This window comes from Anabrus simplex, chromosome 2 (genome assembly GCF_040414725.1).
Source record: "Anabrus simplex isolate iqAnaSimp1 chromosome 2, ASM4041472v1, whole genome shotgun sequence".
Taxonomy (NCBI): Eukaryota; Metazoa; Arthropoda; class Insecta; order Orthoptera; family Tettigoniidae; genus Anabrus; species Anabrus simplex.
In genome coordinates, this window is record NC_090266.1 from 592266294 (window position 1) to 592281944 (window position 15651).

General features: G+C 42.0%; 1 protein-coding gene across 1 annotated transcript in view; it reads right to left on the bottom strand.

Moving 5' to 3' along the window:
- Window positions 1–14514, bottom strand: part of LOC136863611 (neurotrimin) — a 532585-nt gene extending 518071 nt beyond the window's left edge. The window contains exons 1-2 of the mRNA XM_067139981.2: window positions 14482–14514; window positions 13574–13781 (exon numbers count right to left, since the gene is read on the bottom strand). Coding sequence (XP_066996082.1) covers window positions 13574–13781; window positions 14482–14514 — 241 coding nt within the window. The remainder of the gene's footprint in view (window positions 1–13573; window positions 13782–14481) is intronic.
- Between the last annotated feature and the right edge of the window lie 1137 nt (window positions 14515–15651).

Consider the following 15651-nt stretch of genomic DNA (forward strand, 5'->3'; position numbering starts at 1 on the left):
TCAGCCTACACCAAAAATGAGTACCAGGGTAATTCTTGGGGGCAAAGGCGGCCGGGCGTAGAGCTAACCACTCTACCCCATCAAGTGCCGAGGTTACGGATAGTGGAAGCCTTTACCTTCCACCCCTCCAAGGGCCTTCATGGCCTGTAGGTAGATGGCTTTGCTTTTTACTTTTGAACCGAGATCTGCAGGGCCGAAGGCAGGGTATCAGGGAATCCTGGTATGCAGTGCAACAAGTGTGCATGAACTCACAAGTTAGTGCTCCAGCACTGGCTGAAGATATCGCGACATCAACAGCACCGAAGTGACACCGCAGACAATAAGAAACTACTTTCACTAAACTGATTACCATGCGCGAGCAGCAAGAAAAATGCCGTTCATTAGCAAGCGCAACAGAGTGAAAAGCTAGAACTTGCACGTTCGAATCTCCGCGAACGATTGGAATTCTGGAAGAAGGTTGTATTTTCTCATGAGAGCAAGTTCAACTCCTTTGGGTCAGACGGGCGAGAGTTTGTGTGGCATCAGACAAACGAAGAACCTGACGATAAGAACGTTGTGCTAACGGTCACACATGTGGAAGGACATATTATCATGTGGGGGTGTATGAGCTATGCTGAATATAGGAGAACTGGTAATTATTGAAGATAACTCGGATGCCGGAGGGTATGTGGTATACTCCGAGAGAATTTGCAGGACAGTTTTACAAAATTAGGTATACAAGACCCGTTAATTTTTTAACACGACAATGACCCTATGTATACAGCCCATATAACGAAAGAATGGTTGTTGTACAATGCTTGCAAGAAAATGCAAACACTTCCACATTCACTAGAAGTTAACTCAATATAAAAATCTTCGCGCATTGTTGGACATGCGTGTGCGGAAAATGATGCTCATCAAGAGGAAATCCCATGAGAAATCTGAAAGAATGGTCACCGATTGATCAAGAAACGAGAACACACAAAGGGAATGCATACATAATACTGATATAAAAATACTGTATGTGTTACTTACTGTAAGACCAACTGTATGAAAAGTTGACAATGTTTGATTAGCCAGGCTGAGTGGCTCAGACGGTTCAGGCGCTGGCCTTCTAATCCCAACTTGGCAGGTTCTCTCCTGGCTCAGTCCGGTAGTATTTGAAGGTGCTCAAATACGACAGCCTCGTGTCGGTGGATTTACTGGCACGTAAAAGGACTGCTGTGAGAATATATTCCGGCACCTCGGCGTCTCCGAAGACCGTAAAAGTAGTTAGTGGGACGTAAAGCAAATAACATTAATTATTAATTAATGTATGATTACAGTTTTGCCGTGAGAAATTCATGTTTTCTGTTTAGTTACAGGGGAAGTGCATAATGTACGCAATTCTTATTATACCCACTCTCTCCCTATATTATATCCTTTATAAACAGTTTCCTAGTTTCGGTTAATAACAACAACAACAACAATAATATTTGTTATTATAAGAGTAATAGTACCGTAGCTTCAACGTCCCTTTAACAGGTAAACGACGCTAGAGTCCTGCGCTTTTACCTTGAGAGAGATGCTTAATGAGACTAAACCTACTGGCTAGGGATTTCTCACTTAAGGAATTTTCAGTACCTAATCAGCTCTCTCTCTAAGCTCTTAATTCAAATGTTAGTTTTGGAAATACATATTTACATTATAGGCCTATCGTGCGTGGAGCCACTGCTCTAACAGGCGAGTGGTTAATCCACGTTCTACACTGTTCGGAGGAGCCGATGACCTTAGATGTTAGGCCCCTTAAAACAACAAGCATCATCATCATCATCACTCTGTTCGGAGATTTCATGTGCGAATACTACCACTAATACAAGCTGTCCTGAGTGGATTTCCCTTATTTTTTTCCACACGAGCACTCGAGGCTGACAGAGGAATAATATTGTTCTTAAGAACCCAGTACCATACCTGTATCCCAAATTATTACACTAACATGGTATGATACAAGATATCGGCTGTTAACCATGTATATCATGTATATCCCTAACTTTAATAATATAATCATCCTCTCTTCTCCTTTACCGCGCCCACTCACCAGGTTTTGCCCCTGGGTGGTCCGCCTCACCCCTTCAGGGTGAGGAATGAGAGCATTAAAAGAATAAAAAATTAATAAAATATAGTATGACCTCACCTGCGGCGTGCGCAAATGTCGATTCTGCGCCGCTTAGGCTACTAGGGCGTCAATTTTGACTTTCCATTCTACTGTACCAAATGAAACAGAAACTTGGATGTCAATTGGACGACCTATTGCTGAATTTTAGTTTTGTCGTACATGCAGTGAATGTGTCATCAGAGATCTCCTACATCAACGCCCTACTACATGAAGTGCCAAATGGACTTTTTTTCTGTCCTTCGAAAATGAGATTACACCTGTCGCGCTTGAAGGTGTGATATTAGGATCTGCAGGCAGACACTCTGCCACTGATCCGATGTTTATAATTCTAGGCTGAAGTAAAACAACAAGAGTTAACTACCATGCCTCTATGTGAGCTTTAACAAGAATGTTGTCAAAAACTTAACTGTGAACACAGACATCAGAGTGCTGCCTTTGTGCACAATATACTCTGTATACTGTAGGTATAAAAGTGCTGCTGATACCATCATCATTCAGACTAATGAATTGATATACTGTACACATGTTTCAAAGATAATGGGCCCCAAGGTGATAATAACATGGGTAGTCAACTTGAGCTTATTTCCCCGTAATAGCACAAGTCAGTATCATTTTACCTCCACGTAAGTAACTCCACCATCACTGATACAGAAGTGTATGGGACAATGTAATTTGGCTCCAGTACACGTGGTTAACGGTGGAAATCTCATTCGTAGAGCTAGCTTTTATTTGGGCCTGGTCCGCTCCACTCACTATTGAGCACAAATACTGATTGATTTTAGACGGTACAGGATAGAAAATATTTAGACCGTTTCTTAGATTCATGGCCATCTTAGAATTTCTTCTAAAGCCATTCTGGCCGACAGAGGGCACTCTGTTTTGTCACTTACTGGTTTCACAGCACTCGTCCAAAGAGCGTGGGAATTCGGGATCGGATCCCGTGGAACTGAGCGAGTTGGCCATGCGGTTAGGGTAGCGTAGCTGTGAGCTTGCCTTCGAGAGACGGTGGGTTCGAATTCTTCCGTCGGCAGCCCTGAAGATGCTTTTCCTTGGCTCCCATTTTCAAGGCGGGAAAATGCTAGGGCTTACCTTAATTAAGTCCACTTCCGCTTCCTCGTCCTTGCGCCACCAATTCTTCGATATGTTAATGCGACGTTCAACCACTACAAAGGAATCAGTCCCTATAATGGGCACAATATCAGTAGATTTACTGGCACGTAAAAGAACTCCTGCGGGACTAAATTCCGGCACCTCGGCGTCTCCGAAGACCGTAAAAGTAGTTAGCTGGACGTTAAGCAAATAACATTATTACTTTTGTCTTAGAACTACAACCAGTTTAACAGAAGCTATAAACTGAACCCATTTCTAAATATAAGTTGATGAAAAATGATTCAAATAATACCTGGAGTGTCCGAGGACATGTTCGGCTCACTAGTTCTGTAGTTACTTGTCCCGGTACACCCCACGAAGGTAAGCTAAATGTATCACTATGTGAGGGCGTTGCCTGTGGGTGTAGGTGTAATTGTTCGGGCTAGGAAGGAAAGAAAGTTGTCGTGGCCTTCAGAAAGCTGTCATCCCGCCATTTTACAGCAGATGAAACGAGAAATCACGGAAATACCATTCCGAAAATGCCTGATGGGGGATTCGAACCCACCTGTCTCCTGAGTACAGAGCTAGCAACCATAACTGGCGTACAACAATCCATTCAGCTGACCTCTCCGGTAGGAATTACGTGACCGAGTTCAGTAGTACTTTTCCTCCTTCTTGCCGCAATTGGAAGTTTCCTCTCTTATGCATCATTGCGGAAGAAATTTGAAAGGTATGCGTTTTTAACTGCGTTAACAGTGTATTTTCGATTTTCCCCCTATATTTTTCGTGTACCACCCGTGGAAAACCGTACGTCAGTGGTACACGCTTGATTTACTTTTCATTGTCAAGGCTACACCGAAAGACATTCCACTTTAGGGGCATCAATTCAGCAGGTAATCTGTAACAGTCTGTAAGCCTGCAGAGAATTGTACACCCGTCAAGTTTTCTTGCCAGTACTGGAGTTACCTTTTTGCCGTTGTACGTCTCATTATGGCAGCCGGCGCAACAGATTGTCACGCAGTTCGGTATGGCTCCTTATGGGATCGCATGACAATAATTGAATTTCCCGCTAAATCTGTTGAACAGGCAGATAGATCGAATCGGTATGTAAGTGTGTACCAAGGGCGTTGAATGAAGGCCTGTCAGAACGTCGTGGGGAACAGGCAGACAGATACCAATCGGTATGTAAGTTTGTACCAAGGACGTTGCATGAAGGCCTGTCAAAACGTAGTGGGGAACAGGCAGACAGATACCAATCGGTATGTAAGTGTGTACCAAGGACGTTGCATGAAGGCCTGTCAAAACGTCGTGTATGTACCACTGGTCGTGCATGACGGCCTCTGAGAACGACAAACTTTTACCATTCATGGTACACACCATCGCGAAAGTCCTAACTGTGACACCGTTGTCAAGCCGAAGCCCACCCACGTCTCCCATTTCAATGATGACTCCAGACGGAAATCCCAAGTCTACATTATTTCAGAGAACGATCAATACATAGTGTACATTAGGATATCATTGGCTGTAGAAATGTAGCAAGTCAAATGAATAAATACCACGTCACAGATCATACTTCTCACGTAATATCTAAGAAAGTCAGTATAACTAAATGTAATCAGTATCTCAGAAGGCTACAGTAAGCCGCAGACAGGACAAGGGAATGGAATATAGTTTTGTATTAAAAAGTGCTTGGTCGATAATATCTTTGCCTTGTTGGAATCTGGAGAGGGTTGAACCTAACAGAGTAATAAATGGTACGTTAGACTTAGAGCTTTTGAGTGTTTTACCTCATACTGTGTAGTTATAATTCAAGAGAACAATGCGCCATTGTATCGTACATTAAACAAAATCGTTCTACAGTACTCAACCTTGGACGTGGTTAGAACTGAATAATTTCAATGAATGATTGAGAAAATATTCCCTCATAAATCTGCGGCCTCATTTCATTGGTCACTTTTCTGCGGAGGATGACTATCCCCATTAGCAAAAAGCTATAATTTGGATTCTGGGAAACCAACACAAACCTACGACCAAAACCTAACAATACAGTGTTGTACTGACTGCTAATAGGCATGCAAATTATCTTGAGTGGCAAATTTACATCCCGAAGACTAAATTTACGTCTTGATGAATTTACTAAGAAAGGTTAATCATCTGAGAACAACGTCAAACTCTCCACCTGGCTCGGGAACAACCACCCAATCTTAGTCAGAATGGAACGACACCGAAAATAGACCTCACCACTCAAGCCAATAATAAAGAACAAAGTTTGACAACAGCCCGTTAAATTTCTTGCTAACGGCAGCAAAGCATGCAAAGTTCTGACTCAAGGGGTTCATAGTTAGCAAATACTGTCCCAATTTCCACTGCATCACATCACTGCCACCTTAACGAAACCGTCGTCTTCCAGTCCGGAACTTGATTCCGGATGTCTCTTGATCCACCCAATTCACCTCAGTTTGTTATGATTAATACCAGAACTCATGTTCTTCCTGTGTTTGTCCATCTGCACCAACTATTGCCCATGTTCACTTACCTACAATGGACATAAGCTCCAATGGAACGCTTTCCAAAACGAACTTAAAATACACATACAGTATCGACTGTATGTTGGAGGTGAGAACATTTATGTTGAACCTGAAAAGTGTTCTTCCGGGACTGATATTTATAAAGCTAGTGCACTTTATCTATTTGATGACGTAAGTAAATTAAGTTTTCCGAATTTAAAACAAGGTAACGACATTTCTGATAGTTCGAAATCTCTGAGAGTCTGATGGTGTAGAAATGGAGTAAAAAGGAAGAAGCAATATGTGAAATCTGCACTGGAATCAAAATCGAGTGATACGAACGAGAAGCGAGGCAGGAATTATAGCTTATCGTCCTTGCACCTTAGTATACATGCATAATGTGGTTAATTAAACCAAGAAAGAGTTTGGGAGATTAATCATAGTACAAAAGGACCGAATTATAATCTCAGGTTTGCAGATGATGTGATATATCTGTTTGTATAGGCCCGGGAATGTTGCTAAGTAGTATGTACACATTTCTTTAATTCTCTTTATGTAGATTGTGGTAGTGCTTTAAAGTCGCACTAACATTTACAGGTTATCGATTAAGTTTACCAAGCTCGAAAATAGAAAACCACGGAAATCCGTCTGCAATACTACCGACTTTGGGGTGGAACATAAACGTCTCCTGAATGCAAGATAACTGCATGGCGCACATTGTGCAGCCAGCTCGTTTGGTGACACTGTCTTGGTCAAGAAACACTAGATAAGTGCTCCGCTAACAATTTAGGCCGCGCCCCCCTTCTGAAACATAAAATTTCTTGCACCCTCTTTACTGTTCCTTCCTTCCCTCTCAGTACTCAGCAGTCCGGCTCCATGGATAAATGGTTAGCGTGCTGGGGCATTGGTCACAGGGGTCCCGGGTTAGATTCCTGGCAGGATCGGCAATTTTAACTGTAATTGGTTAATTTCGCTGGAACGGGGACTGGGTGTATGTGTCGTCTTCATCATCAATTCATCCTCATCACGACACGCAGGTTGCCTACGGGAGTCAAATCGAACGACCTGTATCTGGCGAGCCGAACTTGTCCTCGGGCACTCCAGGCACTAAAAAGCCATACGCCATTTGAGTTTTTCACTACCCAGAAAATTGCACACAAATCTGGCTCACGGGAACTTCTGTTTTAATAATAATAATAATAATAATAATAATAATAATAATAATAATAATAATATAATGGGTGTGGTCTCCGGAGAAGCCGAGTGCACGTCTTTCGAGCTGACGCCTTAAAGGCGACCTGCGTTTCTCTGTGAGAATGTGGTCCTACCTACGATGAATTCTAGTGCTGGAGACGGATAATACACCCCGCTCCCGAAACATCGCAATTAACCAATGAAGGTTAATATCCCCGTCCTAACCGGGAATCGAACCCGGGATCCCTTGGACCATACACACGCATGTTAACCATATAGCCACGGAGCCGGACATAATAATAATCAGAAGGAGAAAAAGAATAATAAGTGGCCTGTGACATCAAATGATGCTAAGGATGCTCTTAGTGCGTTCTTAGGAACTGCAGCATGCTTTTCTAGGAATTTGACCTTTACTTTCAATTGTTGCTCGTGACGCTCACAAAAGCCGATAGGTTTACTCACATGTTCTGGATGGTTTGTCCGGAAGTGTCCGGTAAGTTTATACGTTTTAAACTATCGTTGGCTGAAGTATCCCAGGACACTGACCGCTCCTGGTTATTCACAAGAATGTTAGTGAAACGTTGTTTTAGATAATCGTCTTGATATTGTCGCACTTCTGTTTTTATCGAATAGTTGACCTTAACAGCGAGAGCTGAAGCAGATGTGGAACTAAATTCGCATCCTGTTCTTTCTAGGTATTTTCTTAGGAGAAAAGGCGATCGACAAAACAGTTTCAACGGGTCGCTTTTTACCATTGTGAATCAGTCACTTGTCCATGATTATGACGATACTTTAAATCACAGTGAACTGTTCACTCATTGCATTTGCACAGACTGACGAGTTTCAGGCTGAGAAAGAAGAATCAAATCTCGTAGCAATGCGAGGCAGTGGCAGTAAAATGATCAAGTGCCTTATTGTCATTACGCTACTATGGGTGGAAGTTGGCGCCACTTGTGGACAGATCTGACAGGCCGCTGGGCTAATTGCCTCTGGTCAAAGATGTATAATACCACCTGATCTCAGAACTCGTGCTGGCAGAGTCTAATTGCCAGTCTTTCTGGTCAGCACTTGTGAAATTCTAAGTAAGGTAGTGTATTTCATTGAAAGTATATTAGTTTTGTGGATCACTGCACAAGATGAACGTTCATAAATTCGAAACAAACGTATAGTCAAGTGATGCCTGAAATATGACGCTGCAGAACACAGTATTAAAGGTAGCAGATTAATTTAATTAATTTTGCTACTTAGGCGGTAGGAGGACAAGTGATGGCGGAAGCAACGAGCACAGTGAAAGAATAAGTTTCTGAAGAAAGATATGTGTTCATCTCAAATGCAGATATGTACATATCAGACAAATATTTCTGAAGAAATTTCTGTGGAACGAGCCATGGTCCATAACTGATAGTGATGAGGAAAGGAAAACAAAAGGTTTTGATATGTATTGTTACAGATGAATGTTGAAGATGAGATGAGTTGTTTAGAACACAAAATGAAGCGACACTAAATCAATTTGCGAAGAGGTGATTTTCCGATTGAAAAAAATTGAATGGAGGAGGAGATAGATGAAAAGTAAACTGTCGCTTATTCGGATGAACATTATCCGATTTGCGGACTATCCGTGCATGGTTCAGCTATTAAAAAAGTGAAAAACGAAGTACTCTATTGTGTTATACAGTAATTAGCACGACTGTTTTCGCTTAGAATGCACTATTTACCGTTGTAAGAAACTACGGGAAACATTCCCACCGTCGGTAGTCCCAGAAATATTTCCCGTTTTTTCCCATTTTATCCTCAGGTGAATGCCGTGACTCTAACGTCATAACATGTCCGTGGCCGATTTACTGTCTATATCTTTACAAAACCATTTTCCTAGCAGATAAATGTAGATAATTTCAAACGCCCCTAAAACCGAAAATAAAACTAAATGATTCCAGGTTTCTTAAGGGATATTTCCTTCAGAATTCTTTCTCTGTGTTGATACGATGTGAAAACACTCTTAAACATCGCCAGGAGGAATGCAATGTTGATCGTACTTTTCTAGCCGCCGCCGACAGATCTCAATAATAGCCTCTAAAATGAATCATTGGCAATGAGTGCTAAGCTGTACTGAACCCTTGAACTTACCGGTAGAATTATGGGTTCAGTATCATATTTTTGGTGTGAAAGAAAAACAGAAGTGGATGATTATTTCTCAAAAGTTAACTGAAAGAAGGTAATACGAAATATAGTGTATCTTTAAATATAATTCTGTAAATAATTTTCCGTTTCCGCCAAGTTTCCGAAAACTTTGAGCTAGGAAGCCTTGGGGGTAAGGAGACGAGATGCTCGGCTACGTGGTATGTTTCGAGCTGTGAGTGGTGAGCTGGCGTGGAATAACATGAGTAGAAGAATAAGCTTGAGTGGAGCTTTTAAAAGTAGGAAAGATCATGTTATGGAGATAAATTTGGAATTCAAGAGGACACATTGCAAATATTCATTTAAGTTATAGGACGACGGGTAGGGGTTTGGAATAAATTATCACGGGAAATGTTCGATAAATTTCCACGTTTTTTGAAAATATTTAATATATTTAAGAAAAAGCTTGGTAAACAAGTATAAATAAATGTAAATATAAGATAAAAAATTGGCATGGAATCTGCCACATGGGCAACCGCCGTAAATGCAATTGATTGATTGATTGATTGATTGGTTGATTGATTGATTGATTGATTGATTGATTGATTGATTGATTGATTGATTGATTGATTGATTGATTGATTGATTGATTGATTGATTGATTGATTGATTGATTGATTGATTGATTGATTGATTGATTGATTGATTGATTGATTGATTGATTGATTGATACACGTAAAGTAATACAGTGGGCTTTTAAACGAGATATGTAGCACGGTTTGTAAATACAATAAATGCGCAGTTTCAAGCAAGAACACATGTATTTTGGATTATCTGTATATTTTTGGTTTTTCGTGCTGTCTCGGGTCCTCATTAACCCGGATAGTCTAGAGTTTGCTGTATTTATATTAACAATTTGGAGACATCTGGGATTCGTTTACATATCTTTAGAACAAATACCGAGAGACGCGCTAAGAATGGTGGGAACGGCGGTTTAAATAGGACAGATTAAAGTAGCTATAGGTTACAACAATTACTTAGAAATGAAGAAACTGCAACACGACAGGAATATGTATAGGGCTTCATAAAATTCGTAGAGTGATGGCCCAAAACCAACAACACCCCTCGTCTTTCACTGTTTAAGGTTATAGATGTTAAAAAGTAAGATTCATTGTTTAAAAAGAGTAAATATTGTTGGGGGCTGAATTATGAAATACCGGTTATTCACGTGGATCTGTGTAGACAAATTATTTACCAGTAATAAATATAACTTATTGGTACCATTTACATTTCCTATTATTGTAACTTATTAATAAAGAAGTGACGCTCAGTAGTCCAGTAGGTTGTGAAGCAGAAGGGCAGTGAGTGTTCAGTAACAATATTCTTGTGTGCTAATGGCCTGATAGTGGAAATATCGAATGAACGGTAGTTGCAATGTGGAAATACCCTGCCTCTTAAGGAAACAATAATGGAATTTCACAGAACTGTGCTTTGAATGGCTTCAGTAGAAGTGGCGTCACCGTATGCTTTTTTGTAAATGTTATTGAGCCACGTGTTAACCTACAGTAGTGGTGTATCACTTCATTTCGTCAGGAGAATTTTATCCAGCATTATAATGAATAAATTGCAGGTTGTCTATTTACTCCGTAACCAGTATACCTATCTCAACGCGCTTTTGTAACTAATGATAACGATTTCAAAAATAGCTTTCACGGCCGCAGATCTTAAAATCATGGGAATAGAACCAGCAGATGAGCCCGAATGGCACGTTTCGGCGAAACTCTGCAAATGCACACGGCCTAACCACCCAAAAGCTGGCTGTATTGCCGTGATTTATAGATCTGCGTCCCTGAAAACCATTGTTCAAATTGTATCTCCATGGGGATTACTTCTTCTTTTTTCTACCGCTTTTCCCACACCTGTGGGGTCGCGGGTGCGAATTGTGTATCACATGTGGATTAGGCCCTGTTTTACGGCCGGATGCCCTTCCTGATGCCAACCCTATATGGAGGGATGCAATCACTATTGCGTGTTTCTGAGGTGGTTGGTAGTGTAGTATGGTGTGTGAATATGAAGAGGAAAGTTTAGGGACAAACACAAACATCCAGTCCCCGGGCCAGAAGAATTAATCAGAGGCGATTAAAATGACCGACCTGGCCAGAAATCGAACTCGGTACCCTTTGAACCGAAGGCCTCAACGCTGACCATTCAGCCAATGAGTCGGACTCTATGGGGAGTACATATTTTTAAAAACGGATCATTCATTTCTCCTTTAGCACGATAGCAATCCCTACTTTCTTACACGGCGGGACCACGCAGTTGGTCTGGGTCGGTAGATGCAGAGTGGATCTCGGCCCATAAGTGTACGGTTGGTCCGTGGTCCAACAGCTCTGCACTCTGACCGGCCAACCGAGCAGAGGTGGGGTGGCCACGGCTCTACCGTGATTCTACGTCTCTGCATTCGGGAGAAGGGACAGGGCTGGACCTCACGACTGTCCCCAACCGTCGGCTGTCCTGAGAATGGTTTTCCGTAGTTTTCTATTTTCCTGCACTAATGCGAATGCCTAGTATAGGCAACGGCCGCCCACCCATTCACCTTCTCCGAGCATCTCCTTCACCGTAACAAATCTCCGTGTCGTGTCATTTAGTCCAAATTCCACGAACAGAGGCAGGTGGTTAACTCTCTACCGGCCCACTAGTGCTATTTCGTCCAAACACCTACGATTGACAGTTTGACAGGTCTATAATCTCTGTCTAAGAGGCCCACCTCCCCCTTCAGGGGAGGAATTGAAAACGTTTTAGAGTTGGTTTGCCACTGCGCAAGCAGGGTTTTGAAGGGGCGCTCCAATCCAACTGATGAGCCCAAATGGCACGGCTGGGTAACACTCTGCAAATGCACATGGCCTAAAAACCCAAAATCTGGTTCTATTCCCGTGATTTTTAATGATAACGAGTTTGGTATTACAAATAAATATCTAGAATTCGAGTGGTTTTTGTTGTGTATTTGGGTAGAGGATTTTAATCAAAACATAAAAAAATCTCTAAAAAGACAACATATTAAATCACTAGGGAGGTGAGATTCGATTCGTGTGTCAGGGGATAATGAAGCGGAGAGCTTGCTCGTTGCACTGCGTGTTCGCTGTATAAATGTGTCACGTGCGAGCCTTGTGAAGCCCTCTCAAAATATTCAAATTGCACTCTGTAGGATTTGATTTAGAATTCCGTCTCGCAATTTCAAAAGTGAAAGTTCCCACCATGGCTGCAGGTTTGTTGAAACTGGATGAAATTAGAGGGGACACGTTGAGAAGTTATCCTTGTAAGTTGAGCATGGCATATTAGGAGGATCTTAACACTCCACTTTACGTTCTTCTCATATTTACCTCAATAAGTTGCTTCGTGATCTAAAATCTCCCCGTCACAATGCTAGTAAAAATAATGTTTTTAAATTTTATTTTTACAATTGGATATACGTTGAACCGATACAGGTAGGTTATATGGTGACGATGGGATAGGAAAGGACTAGGAGTTGGAAGGAAGCGGCCGTCGCTTCAATTAAGGCACAGCCCCAGAATTGGCCTGGCGTAAAATGGGAAACCACGGAAAACCGTCTTCAGGAATTCTGACAGTCGGATTCGAACCCACTATCTTCCGAATGCAAGCTCACAGCTGCGCGCCCCTAACCGCACGGCCAACTCACTCGGTTTAGCTTAATTTAAACACAAAGTTAACAGTTAGGGTTTACTCCTTTGCGGCAAATAATGAGATGTATTTGCCGGGTTCAACATTATTTCACGCGCGCGCGCACACACACACACACACACACACACACATGTGTTCTCCCGTACACTCTCCATGGTGTCAGTAATCTTGCATAATCCACGGCCTATTCTTCTTTTCCTTCTCCTCCCATCGAGCAAGTTGGCTACGCGTTTTGGATCTCGTATCTCTGAGCTTGCATTCGGTAGATAGTGGGTTCGAACCCCACTGACGGCAGCCCTGAGGATGGTTTCCCGTTGTTTCCCATGTTCACACCAGACAAATGCTGGAACTGTACCTCAATTAAGGCCACGATCGCTTTCTTCCGAGTCCTAGCTCTTTCCGATCCCATCGTCGTCATAAAACAAGTAGGAAGTAGCTTCCATCTTCTGTAAACGCAAACAGGGAGAACATCGGGAAAGTTTTGTTGTTAAGTTCCACTCATGGACATTTCCTACGAATCCAATACGCATCTCATATCTGAAATCCTCAGATGACTAAGGAGTCCGGCAAAGTTTAAAATTTTCTTAAGTATTCGTTTCTATAAAATTACCTAGCAAGTAAGGGACGGAAATGACTGCTAAAAAATCTATAATCCAACAATAAAGAGACGAAAAAATTGATGTCAGCTGACAAAGTATTAACTAAAATAAGTTTTGGTTTGTGATCCAGTTCACTTCCTCCTGAATGGTGATGCAGTCACTAAACGAAATTTTAAAATACATTACATGGAACTCTTATGTTTTAAATGTGTCATAAGTAATGGATGGATACTTACCAACTACGTGAAGAAAGCCGAACTGCGTTTTTGCGGTAACGGTGTTTATTTGGCACATATATCGACCTTTGTCTTCTTCCTGAACGTTGCTTATGTGAAGAAACCATGTCCTGTGTTTGTCATGACTAACGGAGATTCTTGGATTTCTCGTTATCACATGATTGTGGACCGTCAGAATAGCTGATTGCTCGAAATGCATCCAGGCTACCTGCAACAATAGAGAGAGAAAAATAAGTTCAATACACGACGATATGAAATGCTCTAGAAGAATAAAACCTACAAATTTCCATAGCAACAAGCAACATCGAACATCAATTTTAGATCTTGATTCCCACGAAGTCTTTCTCTTATATTTTTCTTCAGTCGTGCAAGGTACAGGACCTAAGAGTCCTTACAAAATAAATTAAGTACAGAGAACCCGTAAGTCTCCTGAAAAATAAAATTTACTATGTTCTACATTCGACTAATTACTCGTTACTCGGTTAGTGAAATCCGTTTTCCAGAATTTTCATTCATGTTCTGTAGGTGATGGAACTAGCTATATGGAAATGCGTCCGTGTCCCTATTTCCCTCTATTTTGCAAGAATGTTAGTGTTGAGAGGATGTCTTCTGATGCTAAGGTCATAACCCTACCTTCTTCCAATGTCCGACCTCTCCAGTTCATAGATTTTATGAAAAATAAGTCCCTTAGAAATTTTAGCCTGGAATAAGTGATGAACACGATGATCTCCTTCTCTCCCTCTCTCTGAAAATATCTTACGATTATACAGGGTGTCTCCATAAGAGCGTGCTAAAATTTAACAGGACATAGTGAATGGTCCACTCAATAATTTTAGGTAGGGAACCTGGGGTCAGAAAAGTCGGATTAAGGAGTTGTGGAAGAAAATGTGCCTACAACTTTGTCTCACATTTCTGTTTCCCAGCTTATTTACAACTAACATGCGTACAAGTTTACACGTACTGTGCTGTTTATTTACATGTACATTAATTATTTCCTGCAAGGAAACAAGGAGGACGTCATGAGGCAGGTTTTGTTTACTTTATCTGTCCTTAAGATGGCTCTGTGGTATCGTATTTAGATTGTCGCATGACAGAACGTGCTATGAATCTCGCATGCATTGAGTTTGATGGCCGTCAGTTTCAGCACATTTTGTAAGGATACAGTGAAAATGGTGTCCGACTCGTTAGCAGAATGGTCAACGTCCTGGCCTTCGGTTCAGAGGGTCCCGGATTCGATTCCCGGCCGGGTCGGGGATTTTAACCTTCATTGGTTAATTCCAATGGCCCGGGGGCTGGGTGTTTGTGCCGTCCCCAACATCCCTGTAACTCATGTCGGCATGCAAAAGATCCCTGGTGGCACATTTGGCGTTTACCGACAAAAGTTATTAAACCTGGGGAATTGGCCGTGCGGTTAGGGGCGCTTGCATCCGGGAGATAATGAGTTCGAGCCCCACTGTCGGCAGGCATGTTGATGGTATTATGTGGTTTCACCTTTTTCACACCAAGCAAATGCTGGGGTTGTGCCTTAATTAAGGCCACGGTCACTTCCTTCGCACTCCTAGGCCTTTCCTATCTCATCGTCGCCGTAAGACCTATCTGACCGGGCGAGTTGGCCGTGCGGTCAGGGGCTCGCAGCTCTGAGCTTGCATCCGGGAGTGGGTTCGAACCCCACAGTCGGCAGCCCTGGAGATGGTTTTCCGTGGTTTCCCATGTTCACACCAGGCAAATGGTGGGGCTGTACCTTAATTAAGGCCACGGCTGCTTCCTTCTCATTCTTAAGAATTTCCTATCCCATCGCCACCATAAGACCTATCTGTGTCGGTGCGACGTAAAGCAAATAGCAAAAGACTTATCTGTATCGGTGCAATGTAAATCCAATATTGTAAAATTCCATTAAAACTCAGCCACAGATGCCCAAGAGAGATTCGTTTTAATCTGCCATCTAGTAGGCCTAGAGTAAAAATGGAACGTCGAAATTGACAAGCAAGCAGCCAGATGGCGTCAAATTAAATTGTTCATACACAGTAACTGAGGCCGTGCGATTGATATAATTAGTAATACATTCTATGTTAAACTAA